The sequence below is a fragment of the Mangifera indica genome, chromosome 3 (genome assembly GCF_011075055.1).
Source record: "Mangifera indica cultivar Alphonso chromosome 3, CATAS_Mindica_2.1, whole genome shotgun sequence".
NCBI classification, from domain to species: Eukaryota; Viridiplantae; Streptophyta; class Magnoliopsida; order Sapindales; family Anacardiaceae; genus Mangifera; species Mangifera indica.
Window position 1 is genome coordinate 6,179,982 of NC_058139.1, and position 20,719 is coordinate 6,200,700.

The following is a 20,719-nucleotide window of genomic DNA, read 5'->3' on the forward strand; positions in this document are numbered from 1 at the left end:
GACTCAAGTAAGTATTATTAATATTTCAAAAAGAATTATGATTGAACTATTTTCAATATTAAGAATACAAGTCGGTGAAAGCTTTTGTCATCTACTTGAAATCACAAGTCATCATTTTTCAGAAATCCCATCTAAATATTCATGAAAGTTAGGGATGGATACGAGCCGAATCGATTTTAAACACTCTTTGGTTTGAGTTTAATTTAAATAAAAAATAACTTAGTTTGAATTTAACATTAAATATAGTTCAAGTTTGATTCGAATAAAAATAGTTTGATTTGAGTTTGGTTTGAATTTATAACTCAAATTTATGGCTTAAATATATAACTCAAAATTGTTGTTTAAATTAGTGGCTTATTGACAAAATAACGTCATTTAACCATTATTTAACATAATTTAAATCGAGCAATAAGCTAAGTTTGAACTGAATCAAACCATTTGTCCAGCTTGCAAGTTAAGCCGAGCCAAACTTTCTATGGCTCAAGTTTACGTTGATTTTAAGACGAGTCAAACCTTTCAATTTGAACTTGGTTCATATTCAAAGTAAATAAATTTGAATCAAATTAAATTAAATTGAGTTGACTTTCGAGCTTGAGTCAGTTCAGTTCGGATCCAACCGTAATGAAACCCAAACACAAAATTCTTTATATATATATAAAATATATATTTTATTCATTAATTTTAAAATTTGATAACTTATTTGCTTTTATAAACGCTAAAACCGTAAATCATCTTTTACTTTGCGATTCTCTCAGTCTTTTGTCATCTCTTTTCTTTTCTCTTGTTGCCCATGAACAGTGTCATTCTCTTTCTTCTGTAACTTTATTTTTTTCTTTTGGTCGCTGCATGCCTGCAAAATTGTCTCATTCTTTACTCCAATAATATAATCATCACCACTAAAATAAGTTTATATGTTTAAGAGATTTGGCAAACCATATATGACACGATTAATTATTTTATGAGATTATTTGTAGTTTTAGTTGCTATGGTCTTACTCTTATGCCATTCAAAATCATACTATGAAAAAATAAACATATATTTTTTTTTTAAATATTAACTGGAGCCCCAGATTTGTAGCTGTCTTTCTCCACTAAATAAAGTTTCATGTGTTATGTTCAAATAAAAAGCTGCAAAGAATGGCTTTGATATATGTACAACCTACAAACTAGCTTGTGGGCAAAATTCTCCTACTATGTTTTGAACATGTTGCTTTAACAAAGTTATTTTTTATTTCTTATCTTTAATTGGATTCAAACTTTTTTTCTTTTGGGGTTAAAAAAATTTAAGTAATGAACACCAATTAGATCTAAAAAGTGAATAAATTGTGATTGATGATAAAGAAACTTTATTACCAATATAAAAGCTCGTTATTGGTTTAGAAAGAATTATGGTGCCAACTTTACCATAAAGTTGTCCTGTCAATGCTCATTTTTTAACTTCTATTTATTTATTAATAAACAAATGTTAAATTTTCTTTCAGAACAGAAAGCCCATCAAAATGCTTCATCAAACCGAGACCCAGATATCAATACTTGCTCGAATATTATCAGGGCCCATCTTAAAATTAAAACTTATGGGTTTTTGAAATTGGGTTATTATCTCACAGCTCCCTTGAGGTTTGCATTTTCTTAGTGACAGCTTACAGGTTTAAAAAGGCATCCTTCCCTCTCCTCAGATTTTAACGATTTTCTCAAGCCTCCTATCCACCGATTGCTTATAAATAATTTTAAGGGGAAAGTACCTCGTAAGTGTGTGTGTGTGTGTGTATATATATATAACATATTGTTTTATATCTTGTCAATTGGCTCCACACAACTGAACTTTGATATAACTGATATAACGGTCTCAAAATAAATAAATAAATACCTCCCTCCCATTGTTCGTTTCGTTTTTCGTCTTCTCCTCCTCCTCTATCTATTCTTATCAACCTCAAGCCTCAATCTGTGCATTACCTTTTTCAATCAAATCTCAAAACTTTTCATTGTAAGTTCTTCCTTTCTTCATTCCGTTTTTCAGTTAATGCTGTATTTTTTCTACCATGTTAATCTACATTTTGAATGGATTCTCTCCATATTTTTCATACGTTAATGTTGTTCAAATAATGAACCCTGTTGAGTTTACGAATGGATTGGTACGTTTTTGTGAATAATTTTTCTGGGTATTTTAGATTGTTTCATTTGGAAGTTGAGGTGTTCAATATATTGAAATGGATCAAATTTGTTTAGTTTGAAAATTGTGTTTGTTGGATTGAAAATAAAAGCTGCGTCAGGTATCTCATTTCTTTTCCTTTGATTACGATGGTGCAGGCAGTTTATTAGCATCTGGTGTTCCCGTATTAATTCCAGACAGGGACATGATTTAAGCTTTTGTGTGGATAGGCATCTATGTAATTAATTCTACAGAATGTTCGATCGGAGAAACAAGTCACAGTATATTGGCGGCCAGAAGGAGAAGTTTGTAAGGTTTGGATTTTCACATTCTTCTTTCTCTTTTATTCTTTTATTTTTTATGATTATGGGTTGTTTTCTTTCCAATATATTGCATATTTATACATATGTTCTTATCCTGGCAAATAATAAGTAAATCCATTTTTAAAAAGTTGGTTGACGGAATTTATTGCCTTTAGCTTAGGACTAGAGTGCTTTCAAAGTTTCGTTCTTTTTTCCTTCGTATAGATTTGTTTTGATACAGCTTTATTTCAGTGCTTCAATGTTTTGAGCTTCCTTTGACTTGCATCCTTTGGGTGTGACTTGACCATAGGAGAGCATTGGTTTGATCCGTATTTAAGCGACAACTTTCTAGTTGATGCATTAGAAATTTGTTAGGTTACCGAGTTTAGTGAATAAAAAGCTTGAACTAAAAAATATTCAATTTTTAGATTCAAACTCAAGTTTAAATTCGCTTAAATCAAATTTGTTTTAGGCTTGATTCAAGTCAAACTCCTTTTTAAACTCGAATAAATTCAATTAGAGTCTAACCCTCTTATAATATAATATTTAATGTTATTCAAGTTTTCATTTAATCTTCAATGTATATTCTTAACTGCATTAAGTGAAAATGGTCAATAAAACCTACTCCCACCATTTCAAAATAAAAGGCGTTTTAGTAAAAAAAAAGTCATTAATTATAACATGAATATAAAGATAATAAATTTTGTAATTCCAATTTTACCTTTATTTTATGTTTCCCAAAGTTATACTACTCCTTTAGCTTCTCTCTCAATCTCTCAACAGTCTAATAAATTATAAAACCATTCTTTCACATCCTCTCTCCAAAATGTATTTGGTGTATGTTCTTAAGTCCTTCAATCTCTCAACAATTTTCTCTCCAATTTATGTTTTAAGTCCAATTATTCTTAATTTATATTTACTCTTACATTTATGTTGAAATTCCCATAAGCAAGATGAATATATATGGAAATAAAGCTATTATTTTTTTCTCTTTTACAAAAAAATGTCAATTTTTAAAAAAAAATGGAAAAACTAAATCGAATGCAAAATTTTGTTGAGGTGATATGAGGTAATCATCTGAGTTGTAAAAGTGTTACTTGGATAAGGGAGTGCTTGTCACTTGATATTGCTACATACAAAAATTAACTTGTTCAAGAGAATTTCTTCAATGGCAAGGCACTTAGAAGGGTGATTTAAATTTTAATGTATTTATGTTAGCATAAGTTATATGCTTTTAGTTCCATTATAGTGGAACAGGTACATGAATCCTTCAAAAGAAGTCTATTGGTGAAAAATTATGCAGGTTGAAAAGCATGAGCTATTCGAATTGAAGGATTTTGTGAGTTCTCCAACAATTTTCATTTCATCTATAAGCCTTGTGACCCCCGTGGTATACACCACGTATATTTAAAATTTCATTGTATAAAATGATACAAAATCTAAGATGTCTGATACAAACTTTAAAAGAACCATACTTAAAAAACTAGCTTTTGAGATGAGAAAGTCTAAGATTATATAAACCCCACACTAATTATCCATATTTTTTAATATGGGATCTAAGTCCCATACCTTACATTTGAGATCTTATCAATGTTCTTATAGCCCAATGAAGATGTTATCTGTTATTTTCTCTTCTTCCCATTTGAATGAGAATGCTAGTAATGATCAATTTCAGGTCATTATATTGTATGGTTTCTCTTATCTGCCTCTTTCTGCCCCCTCCACTGTGTTTTTTTTGTTTTTTAATGTTCAAGGCTGAAGTCAGCATCTAATTTTGATGTACTTTGGCACCTGCAGGTTGGATGATTTAGATTCAACATTATCAATGTCCTCTGATCAGGGTGGAATGAATAAATGTTTTAATATAGAGGGCATCCCCTTCACTGGCCACAGAAGAAAGAAGGCATCAAAATCTTTCAATATACCCCGTGGGCCAAAAGAGCTAGCAAAACTAGGCCAAACATTGAGATCAGGAGTATCCAAAGCAGTTTTCCCAGAGGATCTTAGAGTCTCTGAGAAGCGAATTTTTGATCCTCAAGACAGATCCCTCTTACTGTGGAATAGGCTTTTTGTCATATCATGTATTCTTGGAGTATCTATGGATCCTTTGTTCTTTTATCTTCCTGTCTTCAATGATAATAAAAATTGCCTTGGAATGGATATCCACTTAGCAGTCACAGTTACCACTCTGCGAACGGTAGTTGATTCCTTTTACCTTATTCGAATGGCATTACAGTTTCGCACAGCTTATATTGCTCCATCATCGCGAGTTTTTGGACGAGGTGAACTTGTGATAGATCCTGCACTTATAGCTTCAAGATATTTGCGGCATTTTTTCATTGTTGATCTTCTTTCTGTGCTGCCTCTACCACAGGTTTGGAAAAAACAATTTTTATTTCTTTGCCTTCACGCCTTCTATAAGATTTGATTGGTGAGATTTAGCAATTACCTTGTGTTAAGGCTAATGTAGTTGGTATGTGATGGAATTGGTTTCTGTAGAACTTAAATGTTTAACTGCTGACAGTGTTGAATTATGCAGTTTGTGGTTTGGAAATTTCTCCTTAAAGAAGGAGCAGAGGTACTTAACTCAAAAGAGGCATTGCAACATATTATTCTTTTACAATATATTCCTAGGTTTGTTCGCTTTTTACCCCTGATTTCGGAGTTGAAGAAGACTGCCGGAGTTTTTGCTGAAAGTGCTTTTGCTGGTGCTGCATACTATCTGCTATGGTACTTGCTTATGAGTCATGTAAGTATTCATTAAAACTCATCCCTACAGATCACCCTACACACAATCTGGAAAATTACTCAGTTTGTCCCAAAAATCTGGAAACTATACAAAAAGGGAATTAAACAGAAATAAGAAACTTGAATGGCAAGATCCTCTGAATTTTGACACTCCCCTCACGCTAGTTTGAAGATATCAATCAGAATGTACTGGTTCAAGCTAGCAATTCAACTGGGAATCCTCAGTACTTGATTAATGTCAATGAATATCAATGACTCCATGCTTTCATTTTTTTTTACAGATATTAGGGGCTTTGTGGTACTTGCTTGGCATAGAGCGTAATATCGCTTGCTGGAAATCAGTCTGTTATAACAACCGCGGGAAATGTAAGCCTGACTACTTGTACTGTGGCTATCCCAAATCGGCGGCATTTCAGAAGTGGAATAGCATCAGTGAAAAACTACTTAGGAAGACATGTAATGCCACCGAAGAAAATAAGCGAACTTTCAACTATGGAATCTACTCGCAGGCTGTTTCAGTTAACCTTTATACTTCTTATGATTTTATCGCTAAATTCTTCTATTGTTTGTGGTGGGGTCTGCAAAATTTGAGGTATATTAACAAGAGTATAGTTGATCATTACATTTGACTGCATTAAGCTTATTGATTTAATCACCTTGCCATTTCACTTTCTGCAGTACACTTGGTCAGGGGCTCAAAACCAGTACGCATGAAACGGAGGTTCTCTTTTCAATATCCATAGGCATCGGGGGGCTTATCCTCTTTGCACTTTTGATAGGAAACATGCAAGTAAGTTCAGAACTTTTATGATATGTTTTTGGTTCTTTGTAAGTGTTTTCTGGTTTTCATGGTATAATTGTGGCAGACCTACCTTCAATCTCTTACTGTTCGTCTTGAGGAGATGAGGATCAAAAGGCGTGACTCAGAGCAGTGGATGCATCATCGCTGGCTTCCACAAGATCTCAGGGAAAGAGTTAGGCGCTATGATCATTTCAAGTGGTTGGAAACACGAGGAGTAGATGAAGAAAGCTTGGTCCAAAGTCTTCCCAAAGATCTCAGGAGGGATATCAAGCGCCACCTCTGTTTGAGTTTGGTGAGACGGGTAAGCATTCTCACTAGTTGCTTCATTCAGCTGACACTATTATCTCTTCATGATGGTGTTTGCACACAGGTTCCGCTGTTTACCAATATGGATGAGCGATTGCTTGATGCCATATGTGAGAGATTGAAGCCAAGTTTGTGCACAGAGGGGACATGTGTGGTTCGAGAAGGGGACCCTGTCGATGAGATGCTTTTAATCATTCGTGGTGAGTTGGAAAGTGTCACTACAGATGGCGGAAGAACTGGTTTTTACAATAGAGGTTTACTGAAAGAAGGGGACTTCTGTGGGGAGGAGCTTCTTACTTGGGCATTAGACCCCAAATCTTATTCTCACTTGCCATCATCTACTCGGACAGTGAGGGCTTTAACTGAAGTAGAAGCTTTTGCCTTAAAAGCTGAAGACCTAAAGTTTGTAGCTAGTCAGTTCAGACGGTTACATAGTCGGCAGGTGCAGCATACCTTCCGTTTCTACTCACAACAATGGAGAACATGGGCTGCTTCCTTTATCCAGGCGACATGGCGCCGCAGAAAAGGAAGGAAGACTGCTGCAGAAAGCCAGGACAGACATGCTGCAGAGATGGCACCAGACTACTTAGAGGAAGATGAACACGAAGAATCAGTTGAGCAACCAGATGAAAATGGAGAATTTCCATCCAGGCTGCGTGCTACAGTCTTTGCGTCTCGCTTTGCACATAATGCTCGTAGACACAGGGAAGGAACTTCAAATAATAATAAACGTTCCATGAAGTTAATGATGCAGAAGCCCTCAGAGCCTGACTTCAATGCAGAGTAGTTGGTGCATATAATCAAATATCAGTGTAACACCACCTTCTCTGGCCAATTTTTTGTCTTTAGCTGCACCATACCTACATTACTCTACCCATTTTTGTCATGTCATGTGTAATCTATGTACCATAAGCAATATGTTATGCTACTCAGATACATAGTAATGTATCAATAAGTTATATCTAGAAGATGTTCATATTCTCAAGGTTAATGATACGATTGATGAAAATTATATTATGATAATAGAGCATTCCATAAAGTGTTTAATTCATCTGAGATCAAATGGTTAAGATGTTCTATCCTGTCTTATTTTTCCTTGCCGCAACATGATATGAAACAAGATTACCTTCACATACTACCAGAATTATATCATTTCCACCAAAAAGAATATAGAGTTGCATATAAAAGAATGCTGTCGTCACAACAATGTAAAACAAGAACTTGTGTTGTCACAAAATTGAAGCGTTTTTCAGATCTGTGGCTATAGAATATTATCTATCTTTCAATAAGATGTGGCCAGTACTCCTGCAGTTGCCTAACTACGCCAAGCAGAAGATAATTCTAGTTCAACATCTTCTTCCCACCAAGTAGCATTCTGCACATAACATATAACATGGTTAATACAGTGAAGTTCAGTAAAGTTTTTGGTACTAGAGCATATCTCGGATCAAATTAGTGGCAAATACTTATGGCACTGAGAGATATCAAGGGTGAACCCCTTTAAAACTGCTTAGATAGGCTTAATATGTAAAATTAAGGGTGAGACAATGCAAAAGGTACGTCGTGTTGTTTCGACTCTCCACATAATGCGTATGAACCGTAAGATTTCTCAATCCTTGAAGACTGTGAAGTCTTACATGGATCCAGGTTTAGTATTCTCCATCAACATTAAAAGTAAAAAATTCAATAACAGAAAGGAAAAAAAGAAATCTCAAGTTACCTATGAATTCTGAATTAATAATGTCTGTCCACAAATTGCATTGTGATTAGTGGAAGCTGTACTACTAGTGATTTCTCCTCAAATATTGCTAGACTAAGCTCATAAATTTTCAAATTTAAAAACTGTTAACAGTAACTTAGATATGTTGTCCATAAATTTAGATAGGTTTTATTATTTCGTTGAATTCAATAGCTGGTAGTTGAATCCAAAAGAATGGAAAAACCTTGAGAAAGGCATGCATGTATGGTAGCACTACAATGCAATGCTGGGAGGGAGGGAGCAAGAGAAAGATATAGAGGAGGGTGAGCATAGAAGACCATGTGCCACTATTGGTGTGCAGTTTAAGATACGTTCAAATGAAAGGAACCACTTAAGTGATGAGGAGAAACCTTGTATCCTCTGCGAAGAAATCCAATGGAACTTCCTTCTTCTTCTTGGAGTCCCATGACCCTCAACAGTTCTTCTTTGGTCTAAAGCAAAGCAAGCAAACAATTAGTCTAGAAGTAAATGAAATTATTTATATTAATATGAAGTAAATAATTATGGAAAGTAAGATATATACTTCACCCAAAGTAAACCGTGTTTCACTCTCTGCTACACAAGCGTAAGAGTTATCTGATTGTTTAAGCATCACCTGCCAAGGCCCTGTGCAAATTCTAATATGGTAAGGAAGCTTCAATGCATGTTGTTAGAATGCAGAGTTAAAATATGAGGCACATGTAAATACAGTGCCAAAATAAGTACAGACAATCTCTCATAAGGGCCAATGGTACTATCAAGTTGTAATACTACTAACAGTGTGTTTAAAAATCAAAGATCTGCCTGACATGTATAAACCCACCATAGCCACCTTCCTGAGGATGGACAAGCTTGAGAAACAGGAGTACACATTCAATGATAAGGACTAGCTTAACCAATGTGCAGCAGCCGAACAATTGGAAAACAAGCAAAAAAAGGTTCAGACTTCAGACAGCCCTTTTCATGTTAAGTCTAAAGAATCAGACAACAAATAAAATTACATTCAAATCAAATACCTAATGGAAATAATAGATCAACTAGTTTTTGTAATTATCGTTGAAGTTGAGATTAACAGACCAGTTAATTTAAAGAAAACTAATGCACTCAAACATAAACAATAAAATGTATATCCATCTCCCTTAGAGGATTTACTTCATACCAGGGTATTGGCGAAATAATGCTCCACTGTAATTTATGACGTAAGGTGCCACTGCTACCGTCTTACATTACAAATTGTAAGTGATTATTCAAGATCTGGAGATGAAAAAAATCAACAAAAAGAACAATAATGAAGTGTGGGAAAGGAATAAATACCTTTGAGTACTCTCTGATTCGGATATAAAACACAGGGATGAATTGAGAAAGAAACCGGTAATGCAAATCTTTGGTCGGAAATCCCAGAAGGCCTAGATCAGCACTGAAGAGGCAAGCATTTTATTTGTTCTTGGAAACGAAAATTAAATTTTAAATAAGGAAAACACGTAACAATTAGTGATCAGGTATGGTATGATATAAACCGTAGAGTGTCCAGTTCAAGATTGAAAAGAAGCGTTGGGGTTGATGGAGCAAACTTTTCCTGTAATCCCATCAAAAGAGTTGCAATAAGGAATAATTTTTCCAAAAAATTATGGGTTGTACTCAGAAGAAAAAGTTACAGAAAAATAATTGCAAAATGCATTATGATGCTAGCCACATAAAAGTTCTGGGGTTCTCTTGCCATCAAATTAAGTCAGCATCAAAGTGAGGTTTCTACACGTTCCTGAAGTTATGACATGATTATTATGCTCCACAATTTAAGTTTCCTATCATCCAATGATGAAGAAAATTTTCAAACCACCTCCAGATTCAGCTTGAGGGACATTAATGCTCAGATGCTTTTAAGGTTGATTTCATCTTTATTCTTGTGGAAAACTTGATTTCTATTCTTGCAAATCTTCTTCATGAGAAAACTAAATATAAGGAAGCAAACAATATAGTGAAAGATATAACATTTAAAGCAACGGTGGATTTCAAAGAGATTCAAAAGTTGAAAGCTCCAATTAATAAATCCCACTTTCAAACAGACAGAGTTGATGCAGAGGCAAACAAGAAAAAAATGTTTACCGGCTAAACAGAAGGCTACAGATTTCTTCCAAATAAGACCTAGCAGTACGTATTGCTCTAAATCAGAGAAGTACTTAAAATAAAAATCTAAAGTTGAATTTTCAGAAGCCTTGGATCTTTCAACTCATTAGAATAATGAACTGTAACCTAAGGTTAAGTAACTACTTCAAATAATGAATTTGTATCTACCAATCAAGGCCATAAAATAGAACAACTTCAGAAGCAAAGACACCATACCACATACTTCTCTATAACAGAAAGTTCACGAGTGCTGCAATTAATAAACACATACAGTGTAGGTGGCTCATCAGACTGCCAACGACCTGCATTGATAAGAGAACATGGATTTTGAGTTCAAACAAAAAGATTTAATCACAAAGATCTCCCAAGGTTCTTGAGAAATAAAAAGTCAACCATATTTTTGGGATAACACATACTTTTTATTTGATTCTTCCTTTAGTGATAATGAGGGAAGAACAAGATCAAAGGTTAAAATCACCATTTTCATATTCAAATAGGAGAAAGTATATGAAATTCTAAGACATTGTCAAAGCATTCAAATCAAACAATATTTTTCGTTTGAATAATATTAAGTCACTGATATTTTTTTCAAAATTTAGGAGTCTGAAGAAGTTGTTACCATTATCTCACTCACTCTGGCCATTACAATGGTAGATAATATCAATCATAAATCTCTTTCACATAAAGAGATAAATATTCTGCAGACTGCAATTTGTTTGTGCTCAACATTTATATGAATCATATTCATAAAATGGAGTTAGAATATAAAGACTTTGACCCCCTATATTGCAAAGAGATAACTCAAGTGTGAAGGAAAAGATTTACTTTAAAACTTTTATTCATAAACAAAATTGATTAACTATTTAAAAACTCGTTAGGAACCAGAATTTGTAAAACACATAGAGATATAATAGGAAGAAACATTCTTAAATCCAAATTTTAGGGGTGTAAAATTAACATATACCTACCAGCAGTAACAAAAAGTGTAAGGCAAAATTCTAAAAGAAAAACCAAATCATAGACAGCATTTGTAAAACCAACCTTCATTATCATCTTCAAAATCAAAATCCAGGGTGTTCCTTATAGAGCTAAAGAAATTTTTGACGCCGCTGCTAGGGACATCATCCAGGGAACCTATGGTGATACCATCAATCTGAAAGAAATGAATCAAAGATTGAATACCAACCAAGAAACAAAGGACTTCTACCTTCATGCAACTAGGAAATTAGAATTTAAAGGGCTAAATCATATTGATATAAGGCCCGAACTCTATAATAAAACCAATGCAGTACAATCTGCCTGACAAAATTACATCTAATGACCACTGTTATAAACAAGTATAAATAGCACAACTGAATTGGTGGTATCACTATGATATTATTTATTTCAGTAGTTAGGTTCTGAAATTGTTGTTTGTAAGCATAAGCTGTTTTGTTGTTCTTTCAATGCATCAACTAGACCCATACCCTGTTCCTTCCCAACAAACCCACTCCCAAGGCATAAGCTGAAAATAGACCCATAGAAAGAAGTGGTTCTTGAGCAACTGCAACTCCATAAAGAAAAACTCAAAATACCAAAAGAGCCTAGCACAATGCTACAGAATATTAAAGCAAAACAAAAGTTTTAGATAAGTTGTATTTTTACTGAGTCAAGAGCTGCTTTAAAAATCCGAGAGGCCCTGCGCTTTTCTGGCTTATCAGGAAATACCTGAGATTGAACATGATGCATTATTTTCAAATCTTCAAACAAGAGAATCATTTTCAAATTAAAGGAACTTTTTTCTTACAATGCAAGCTCGGGTGTCCATCCTTTCTTGGAGCTTTCTAACAACAGCCAAGGCAAGTTGAATGTTGGCATCTATGAACTCATCTGAAGATCCCTTCACACATCACACATTTAAGATTTCAAGAAAAGCATTTACATCTTCTTTTTCTTCAAGAGAAATAGATGTATTATATGATTAAACTGTTAGAAATATGAGTACTTTAACATGTTTTAAGTTCCAATTAATAAAATCATTTAAGCAAATCTAATTTGAGTACCCATTAATTTATATATCCTGATTTATATATTACAACAGTCCCCCTAAAGTTCAATTGGGCTACCTGTTGACACTTGTCATACATGAATGACCCATCTAAATTTACTCTTCTTGGATCGGCCAGTATAGCTCTTCTTGGCTAACCCATGGGTCCAACTTGGTTTTAACCCAAGGGTCTAGCTTCTTTCAGCTTAGCCCATCATGCTCAAACAGGTCTTGAATCAACAGTCGTTAAGTCTTTGCAACTCTAATACCATTAAAAAAGAACTGAAGGATTGATGGATGAATTCTTGCTTGCTTTCATTCTATAAAGAATAGGTACATACCTACATGATTTTTCACTCTAAACTAGGAAAGAATAAAATACATAAATAAATTTATGATTTTATCTCTTAACTTTAGGCATTTATTTCTGGTTTCCAACATAAGCCTATCAAATGTTACATTTCGTCCATCTAGTCCAAAATCAATTTTCCACTTACTCTCAAAATCATAAAATAATATCCCAATGTAGAACTAGAATTAACAATTGAAAATGGTAAACAATAAAACTATATGCACAAATAGTAACATGTCATCATGTGATTGGGTATTGTTTGACTTTAATTTAAAACAGACCAATCACATAGTGACATGTCATTATTTGTGTATATTGCTTGTGCATATAAAACTACTCAAATGGTAAATCCACATGAGCAATTGCTTTGAAGACTACTGGAGAAAGCCATCAAATATTAACATTTGATTTGTTATAAATCATTAAATTAGCTTTCTCAAGAAACTGATGGGAAAATAAATAAATGAAAAAAGAGGTACCTTGTAAGAGGATATGTTACTAGGCAAGGGCCTGGAGAAGGGGGAAAGAAAGAATAAGAAAAAAAATCAAGGAATTGGTGTTAGAAGAGAAAATGGCAACCATTAACAAACACTAATAGAAAATGATAACCATTAAATCAAACATTGAATTTCTTCTTCCATTGAGTTTCTTTTCACTTCTCTTTTTTTCCTTTTTGAGTCCACACACCAGAAAAAGGACACATTACACAACACGAAAACTTTTTACTGATAAATGAAGTCACCTTGTGACCAATATTCAGTTTCAATTCATAAATATACAAATTACAGCTTGCTACCAGTCCGTTAGAATCACGTTTGCTTTTTTTCCAAAATCTGAACAGCTTCGGAATCTCTTAATAAACTTACGATAATGTGATTCATTATTTTATAACCATAACTTCATTCTTTAGCTTTTTACTCTTTATAAATCCCAAAATACTTCAAGCAACAACCTACTAATGACTAGCATGCAATCCAAACTCAATCCAAAATAACAAACCGAAAAAAAAAAAAAAAACAAATCAAACCACTAGCGAATATTTATAAGGAAATTTAACAAAATGGGCATCACCAAAACGTAACAAACAACCCAAATTTATGGAAAAAAAAAATGAAACCGGAAATGGAGAAAAAACAAAAGGAATTACGGGAAGTCGATTTCCAAGCGGGTTTTGCCATCTTGAAGAGCGAAAGAGAGAGAATTGGCAGCGTCAGCGACGAGAACTTCATAAGACTTGGGCTTGTAAAATGAGACACCGGCTTTGGGGTCGTAATTAGTAGTGCTTGAAGTGACTTGAAGGGGTTTGCTCTTGCTTTCAGTGCAGTGAATTGGGGCGAGTCTTGGGAGAGAAGTGGAGTGAGTGAAGAGAAAAGGAGGAGAGGAATGCGGGAAAAGAGAATAGTGGCGACGAGAGAGGGATGTGATGAGAAAGGCGGAAGAAGAAGAAGAAGAAGCAGAAGAGAAGGCCATGAACGGTGGTCTAGTTTGTTTTGTGAAGAGAGGGAAAGTGATGACTCTACCGGATTTTTTTGATATCATTACTCATTGCGCAACCGGCTTCAGCTCAGGTTTTTACGCGTGTCCTGTTGTTGACCGTGGGATTATCTGGGTGTGACGGTGGCGGTCTCTATAAATGTTATATTAAAAACCAGTGAAATTATATTTATATTTTAAAAGATATTTGAGATGAGGACGAAAATTTTTTAAATAAAATTAAAAAATCCACTCCTCTTAATCAATTTTTAAAAAATAATATTTTTATATTATATTATACTTATTTTATAATATCTATAATATATGGATAATATGATATAATTACTCTTAGATTATATATATAGATAAAAGTTTTATTTTTAAAATTTAAAAGATAAAATTCTGTCATTTTATTAAATCTTGTATAGAAAACAGTAATTTAGCTCTTTTTTAACATAATTTAGGACCATTACATATGATGCAAATAATATTAGCACTATAGCGAGGAACATATTTTTGTCTTCCTACTAGTTGTTTGTTGCATTACTAATGACATTTTTTTATTTATTGAATCTACTATCAATTTTGCTGATTTAGCATCCAATTACTAATGTTATAGTGTTTGTGCATAATAAGAAAGATTAAGTTAATAGAAAATTACATTTTCCCACATAAAATTTAATTCAAGTACGCTTTTTTCGCCTTTAAAATTATAAATAATATTTTTTAATATAAAATTAAACTTTATTTTAAAAAAAAAATTTCCAAACTTTGTTGCATTGCTTGCATGAATGATTTCTAGTATATGAACATGTGTACCAGAATTATGCATGTCCGTTCATCTTCGCAAAGTTTCAAATTTAAATAATCAAAACAAGTAAAATAACAAAAATATTCTTCAAATATACCTATTGATGTTATATAATGATTTAAAATTTGGGAAATTTTAAACAAAAAATGACGACATTTTAGACCGTATATGTAAAATTTATTGCATGTTATGAAACAATCACCTAAATAATATGGTTGAAGTATATTATTTGAGTTTCAAGTAGTTAACTCTATCACTAGACCACTTATGTTCTATTGTGACAGTAAACAAGATTGATAGTAAGTCAAATACAAAGATATAAAATACTTATAATCAAAGCCTTTGAAAAGAAATAAGACATTGTTGTGAAGTATATTAATATTGATAATATCTTAGTTAATCTTCTATCCAAAAAACTTAGACTCTAAAATTTTTTATTAAACTAAAATATTGAAAAAAAGTATTAAAGTTCACCTTTATAGAATATGTTAAGATAGGAATGACAACATAATAGATTCTCTCCGTTTACATAAATTCCACAAATATATTGATTCTTTTTAGAAAAGAATTTTTGTTTTTTAGATAATAATGTAAAGTATTTATAAAGGAAAAAAAAAGTGGTTGGCCAACGAGCTGGGAGAGTGAAAGTACAAGGATGTAAACCGAATTTAGGGTTAATAAATGTTGAATTGAATTAAAATTGATTTTTTATTCGAAAAATTTATTTGAGTTAGTCTAAAACAATATTTTAGATTTGGTGTAAAATATTATCTTGCACCTATTTAATTATTTTTAAGTATATTGATTTCGATGTAAACAATTTATATTGGAGCTCATACTGAATAAAATTTTGGGTAGACTTTATATCCAAGCTTGCTTCAAGATTGAAATTTGTTTAACTCCAATGAATATTTCGAACTAAATTTCTGACCTCGAGCCTATTCATTTTAATTGATAGTCTTAATTATAAGCATCACTTTTGTCTTCCGATTTAAAATTTCGAAGAATTTAAGAAAAAGAATGAGTTGTTTTTCGTCATTTCGAACTCCGTGCATGTCCTAACAAGAAAAAAAGGTAGAAGCATTTGCTTTCTTTTTCTTTATCGTCTGACAAAGTGGAACTGTGATGGGGATGCCACCTCCTCCTTCAACTACAATTGGATAGTGTTTTGGCCAAACAACTATGTCTCACCCAAGGTTTGATGTTTTCTCAAGTTTTCACCATTTAACTATAGAAATATCAAACATTCATCCATACCCGGTTAGATTTAACAAAACCCTAACGGTGGTAAGGATAAAATCATCATTTTCGTTATAATATAAAAATAAACTAAAATAAAATATAATTTTGCCCTCGTAAGCTTTAAAAACTATAATTTTCCCCCAGTCTAAGTTTTAAAAAATCGCAGTTTCACCCTAGGGTTTGGTTTTGAAATCTCCGGCGACCTCTCCAGCTCCGTTGCCGACGACCTCTCCCTCCTGAAGCAACCTCTCCTTCCGGTGATCTCTTTTCTCCCATTTGGAGGTCCAATAGACGTCGGAGACTCCTTGGGAGACGAAGAACTTCGTCGGGGAAGACGAAGGGAAGACGAAGAACTTCGTCTCTCAAGGCGTCTCCGATGCCGATCGGACCTCCAAATGGGAGGAAAGAGATCGCCGGAAGAAGAGGTTACTTTGGGAGGGAGAGGCCGTCGGCAACAGAGCCGGAGAGGTCGTTGGAGATTTCAAAACCAAACCCTAGGGTGAAACTGTGATTTTTTAAAACTTAGGCTGAGGGAAAATTTTAGTTTTTAAAGTTTAGGGGGGCAAAAAGAGATAAAATTTTTAGACGTTAGAGTTATGTTAAATCTAACCGGCCATGGGTGGGTGTTTGGTGTCTCCATAGTTAAAAGGGGGATATTTGAGAAAACATCAAACCTTGGGTGGGAAATAGTCATTTGGCCTAGTGTTTTTTTACGGTGGGTGGGCGGCTTGCTGTTTTGTAAAAGACGGGACTGGAATAAATCTTTACTAGCGATTCCTTATCCGAACCTTTGAGAAAAGTGAAGATAAATGTGATGTGAAAGTATGGGCATATCTTTTTAAATTTATTTATTTTTCTTTTCTATACATAGTTAATGAAAGTTAAATAAATGGCATTTGATTTAACTTTTGAAATTAGAAAATACACTTTTAAAATTATTAATTTAAAAATTAATTTTCTAATTCAAGAAGAAATAAATTTTAGGTCAAATTCGCCACGTGGGAATGGACAATTCTGGACAATCAAATAAAAACACGTGTTCCACTTCACGTTCAATAAAAAAATTAATAAATATCTTACTTGTTAAGTGCACGATGTCGCCAATGCCAAACCTTGCCATCCACATACCTTCTTCAAAATTGCTTTCATTCGTTTCGCACTCTCTCTGCATTAACGAAATTATGGATTTTATTTGCCCTAATTCTCCCTCTGTAAGTTCTTTCCAATTCTCCCTCTTCTTTTTTTCTTGAATATCAATTCATATTCGTTTCGTTTCTCTGTGTCTTTAAATTGGAAAATTTCTGATATGTAAATAATTTTCTTCCTTTTTTAAAGTTAGTGATTTGTGCTTACAATTTTAAGAAGCAGAAATGAGTTTAACTAAATTTTGTTGAATATTTATTCAAATGGTGGCGTGTTGCTAGCTAGTTGCTTGTTAGTAGAGGAACTACGTGGACTGAGCCTTGTTTCAACTGCTAATATTTTTTCAGTTTTTTTTTTGTTTCAATTTTTAATTTAATTTTTTTCATAGTTCTCTCTCTCTCTCTCTCTTTTTTTTTTCTGCTGCCTGCTCCCTCTCTTTTTGCATGTCGTCTTGTTTTCTGATTGCTTTGAAATGTATGGCAATTTTTGAAGCTCTGTTTGGCTGGTGCAAATGTGTTGTCAATATTTGAATCGTCATACATAAGTTGGGTTATGAAGCTTGGACTTCTCGCTAATATATCTGAAAGGGGATTTATATCTGGTTTAAATTAAAAAAAGAAGGAAAAATATTTAAAAATTTAATCTATCTGAATTTTTAAATGGAGAAATTTTACTGATGAAGTATGAAAAGGTTGTGTAATTTGTTTAGTGTAATGACAAACTTGGTTTTGACTTATTACATTTCTAGGTGATTAATTTTGTGTTTTTTTTAATTGGTTACCAGGTATGGAATGGAAATAAATTCTCCAAGTGTTTTGATGACATATATCCTTGCATGAATTCAGTTTGGTTTCAAATTGCCTTTTTAGTTATAGAATAGTCATTGTTTTTTTAAGTCATTTTCCCTTGACAAGGCATACGGTTTTTGGCTTTGGAGCAAATATGATCACGATTCTTATGATTTCTGTTATTGGAATCGCTCAAAGGAATGCCAGAGGAAACCAGAGAGTAGGTCCAATATATATTTATGATCTATTTGGCTGCAGAAATCTCTGAGTGATGGAAAGATGAATATGGGTGCTTTTTTGTTACCTTTTATTTCTGAGTTTGTTTGTATATCCAAGATGATGTACTTTGCGTATAGAATATATCTGGAATTTATTTCCTAAAAATTACCCTCAGGAATTTGCTAATTGTTTCTAAGGATCAAAGTTGACCCTGTTGTATAACAATTGTTATTAGAATTTGTCTAATAAAAATAGCTTCTGCACATTTTACTCATTCTCCAAGATTTGGATAATTATGATTGCTTTCAGTAGATTTTACTAATGTTAGTAACCTTTTGAAACTCAAGTGTCTTGTATGGAAGAAGGCCATGGTGTGATCTTTAGTCTTCCATATGACGCCACTATGCATAGAAGCCTTGAATATCTCTTTGCTGTTGTAAACTGAAGTAGTAGAATGAACTTATAGTTTGATATATTGGTCATCAATTAAATCTCATATTGCTTATTGACCAGTCAATTACATTTAATGTTACTGATGAAATACGAACTCAAATGTAATTGTGGAATTCTCATTTATATTACTTGTCCCAGCTGAAATGAATTTAATTGCTTTGAATTCTTCTCTTTAGATTTTGACCTTATTAACTGCTTCTTGAAAATTGATCCCCAGTATTTTTGTTCGCCAGTATTAGTTTAAATGGATTAGATGTTGTTTGTTTCAAGCTTCAATGAAACATTTTTCATTTTTATGTGTCTACTTAATTATAGTAACCCAAGACCCACCTTTAGTCATTCTGATTTGGGATGTGACAATGATTCTTTTCTCTTAACTTAAAAAAGAACTCTGTTTGTTCTGAAAGGTGGGTCGCCATAATCATGTCTATCTTAGATTTGTCTCATTCTTAGAGATGACAAGGAATTTACATGCTTTAGTTTCCTTCTTTTTTTTCTCCTTCATTTCCTCTCTGCTTCTATTGATTTATATTAGTAATTTGCAGAAATTCTGCTGTATGCTTTCTTATTTTCCAACAAGGTCTGCTTGTATAGTGTTATTCTACTAATATGCTGCACTTTGAGTACCGATCCTTTTCTAATATTTTCTCAAATAGGAAACTAAGAGTGATGTTGGAGATATTGTAGCTGTTAGAGATATTGTTACTATTTTCTAGGGATCTTAATATTTTAATTATGGTGTATATTTAAGTTTCCTATTTTTAGATGATTTGTTATTAATTTCCTTCTTTAAGAAAGAAACAAATCCCTTAGATTAAACAGTTTGTTATTGCCTTATGTGTATATATATTAGGGCTGATTTGTACAGAATTGAGGTAAAGTGAATAAACCCTAAAATTCACATGGTATCAGAGCTTTGTTTCTGAAATCTTTAACCCTAATTCATACTGCTTATCCGGCAATATCCATACATCTCTTATTGCTTTTTACGGCAATATCTTCTCCCATCCATCATGACAACTCCTTCCAAACCTACTAGTTCTGATGCAACCTCAGATGAGATATCTAGCTTTGAAACAACAGTCCTTGGCGGCAATGGGGGACATTCTCCAAACCTTCCTCACATGTCTATTACTTCATACAAGCTCAACGGCCGAAACTATCTTCAGTGGTCCCAATCGGTGCTCTTGTATATCTGCAGCAGAGAGAATGAGGGTTATCTCACCAATGAAGTCACCAAACCGGAGGAAATGGCAGATGAATATCGAATTTGGAAGAAGGAGAATAGCCAGGTAATGTCTTGGCTGATCAACTCCATGATGCCTAACATTGGAGAAAATTTTCTTCTACTTGAAACAGCTGCAAAGGTATGGGAGACAGCAAAGGAAACTTACTCCCACAAAGATAATACTCTTGAACTTGTAACAATCGAAGGTGTGTTGCATGATCTAAGGCAGGGTGATCTCTCGGTGACAGATTATTACAATAATCTTCAACGATACTGGTAGCAACTTGATGCATTTGAGAAATACAAGTGGAGTACTGCAGAGGATTCACAACAATATAAGAAGATTATTGAGACAAAAAGGGTGTACAAGTTTTGTTTGGGATTAAATCCAAACCTTGATGCTGTGAGGAGTAGGATTTTTGGGACTAAACCACTATCTAATCTTCGAGAGACATTTTCTGAAATCAGACGTGAAGAGAGTCGCAGGACCTTGATGCTGGGGGCTGAACCAAAAGAACCAAAGGAAGCTGGAGGTGAAGCTTTAACTTTGGCAGCCTGCAGTACTCCGGAGGCACGAAAAGGGGGCCGGCCATGGTCTGATCACTGCCGAAAACTTGACCAAATCAAGGACAAGTGCTAGAAAATTTATGGGAAACCGACAGATTGGAAACCAGCCAAGGAACGAGACAGCAAGGCCAATCTATCATCCTCTTCTGTGGCTGAACCATTCAGCAAGGAACAATTGGAATTATTGCAGAAACTCATTGCTCAGGGACAGCCTAGCCAAATGGTAATAGGTTCAGGGACGGTTGCACA

General features: G+C 33.7%; 3 protein-coding genes across 8 annotated transcripts in view; 2 read left to right on the top strand and 1 right to left on the bottom strand.

Moving 5' to 3' along the window:
• The first annotated feature begins 1,884 nt into the window (after window positions 1-1,884).
• On the top strand, window positions 1,885-7,357 carry LOC123211819 (putative cyclic nucleotide-gated ion channel 7). Of its 2 annotated transcripts, XM_044630736.1 has the most exons (8): window positions 1,885-1,983; window positions 2,307-2,462; window positions 4,248-4,824; window positions 4,990-5,199; window positions 5,480-5,790; window positions 5,877-5,988; window positions 6,065-6,301; window positions 6,371-7,357. In XM_044630736.1, exons 2-8 carry the CDS (start codon window positions 2,404-2,406, stop codon window positions 7,091-7,093), a joined length of 2,229 nt encoding a protein of 742 aa, XP_044486671.1. In that variant the 5' UTR covers window positions 1,885-1,983; window positions 2,307-2,403; the 3' UTR covers window positions 7,094-7,357. The 2 variants fall into 2 exon arrangements, with proteins under 2 accessions (XP_044486671.1, XP_044486669.1); XM_044630734.1 differs by having other exon boundaries at window positions 6,065-7,357.
• Window positions 7,358-7,418: 61 nt separating this feature from the next.
• LOC123211820 (protein LPA3) lies at window positions 7,419-14,182 on the bottom strand. 3 transcript variants are annotated; one of them, XM_044630738.1, is made up of 12 exons: window positions 13,694-14,181; window positions 13,026-13,056; window positions 11,955-12,047; window positions 11,813-11,875; window positions 11,210-11,321; window positions 10,392-10,470; window positions 9,562-9,620; window positions 9,359-9,450; window positions 9,204-9,264; window positions 8,589-8,671; window positions 8,416-8,496; window positions 7,419-7,681 (listed from the first exon to the last, which is right to left on the bottom strand). In XM_044630738.1, exons 1-12 carry the CDS (start codon window positions 14,083-14,085, stop codon window positions 7,622-7,624), a joined length of 1,206 nt encoding a protein of 401 aa, XP_044486673.1. In that variant the 5' UTR covers window positions 14,086-14,181; the 3' UTR covers window positions 7,419-7,621. The 3 variants fall into 3 exon arrangements, 2 of the variants coding, with proteins under 2 accessions (XP_044486673.1, XP_044486672.1); XM_044630737.1 differs by having other exon boundaries at window positions 9,359-9,461; window positions 10,385-10,470; window positions 13,694-14,179; XR_006501475.1 differs by having other exon boundaries at window positions 10,385-10,470; window positions 13,694-14,182.
• Window positions 14,183-17,150: 2,968 nt separating this feature from the next.
• LOC123212094 (ABC transporter C family member 13) overlaps window positions 17,151-20,719 on the top strand; it is a 28,862-nt gene continuing 25,293 nt past the window's right edge. For 2 of the 3 annotated variants that reach the window (XM_044631134.1, XM_044631136.1), the window contains exons 1-3: window positions 17,151-17,283; window positions 18,000-18,040; window positions 18,136-18,223. In XM_044631134.1, coding sequence (XP_044487069.1) covers window positions 17,167-17,283; window positions 18,000-18,040; window positions 18,136-18,223 — 246 coding nt within the window. In that variant the 5' untranslated portion in view covers window positions 17,151-17,166. The remainder of the gene's footprint in view (window positions 17,284-17,999; window positions 18,041-18,135; window positions 18,224-20,719) is intronic. The other variant, XM_044631135.1, reaches the window with a different exon arrangement.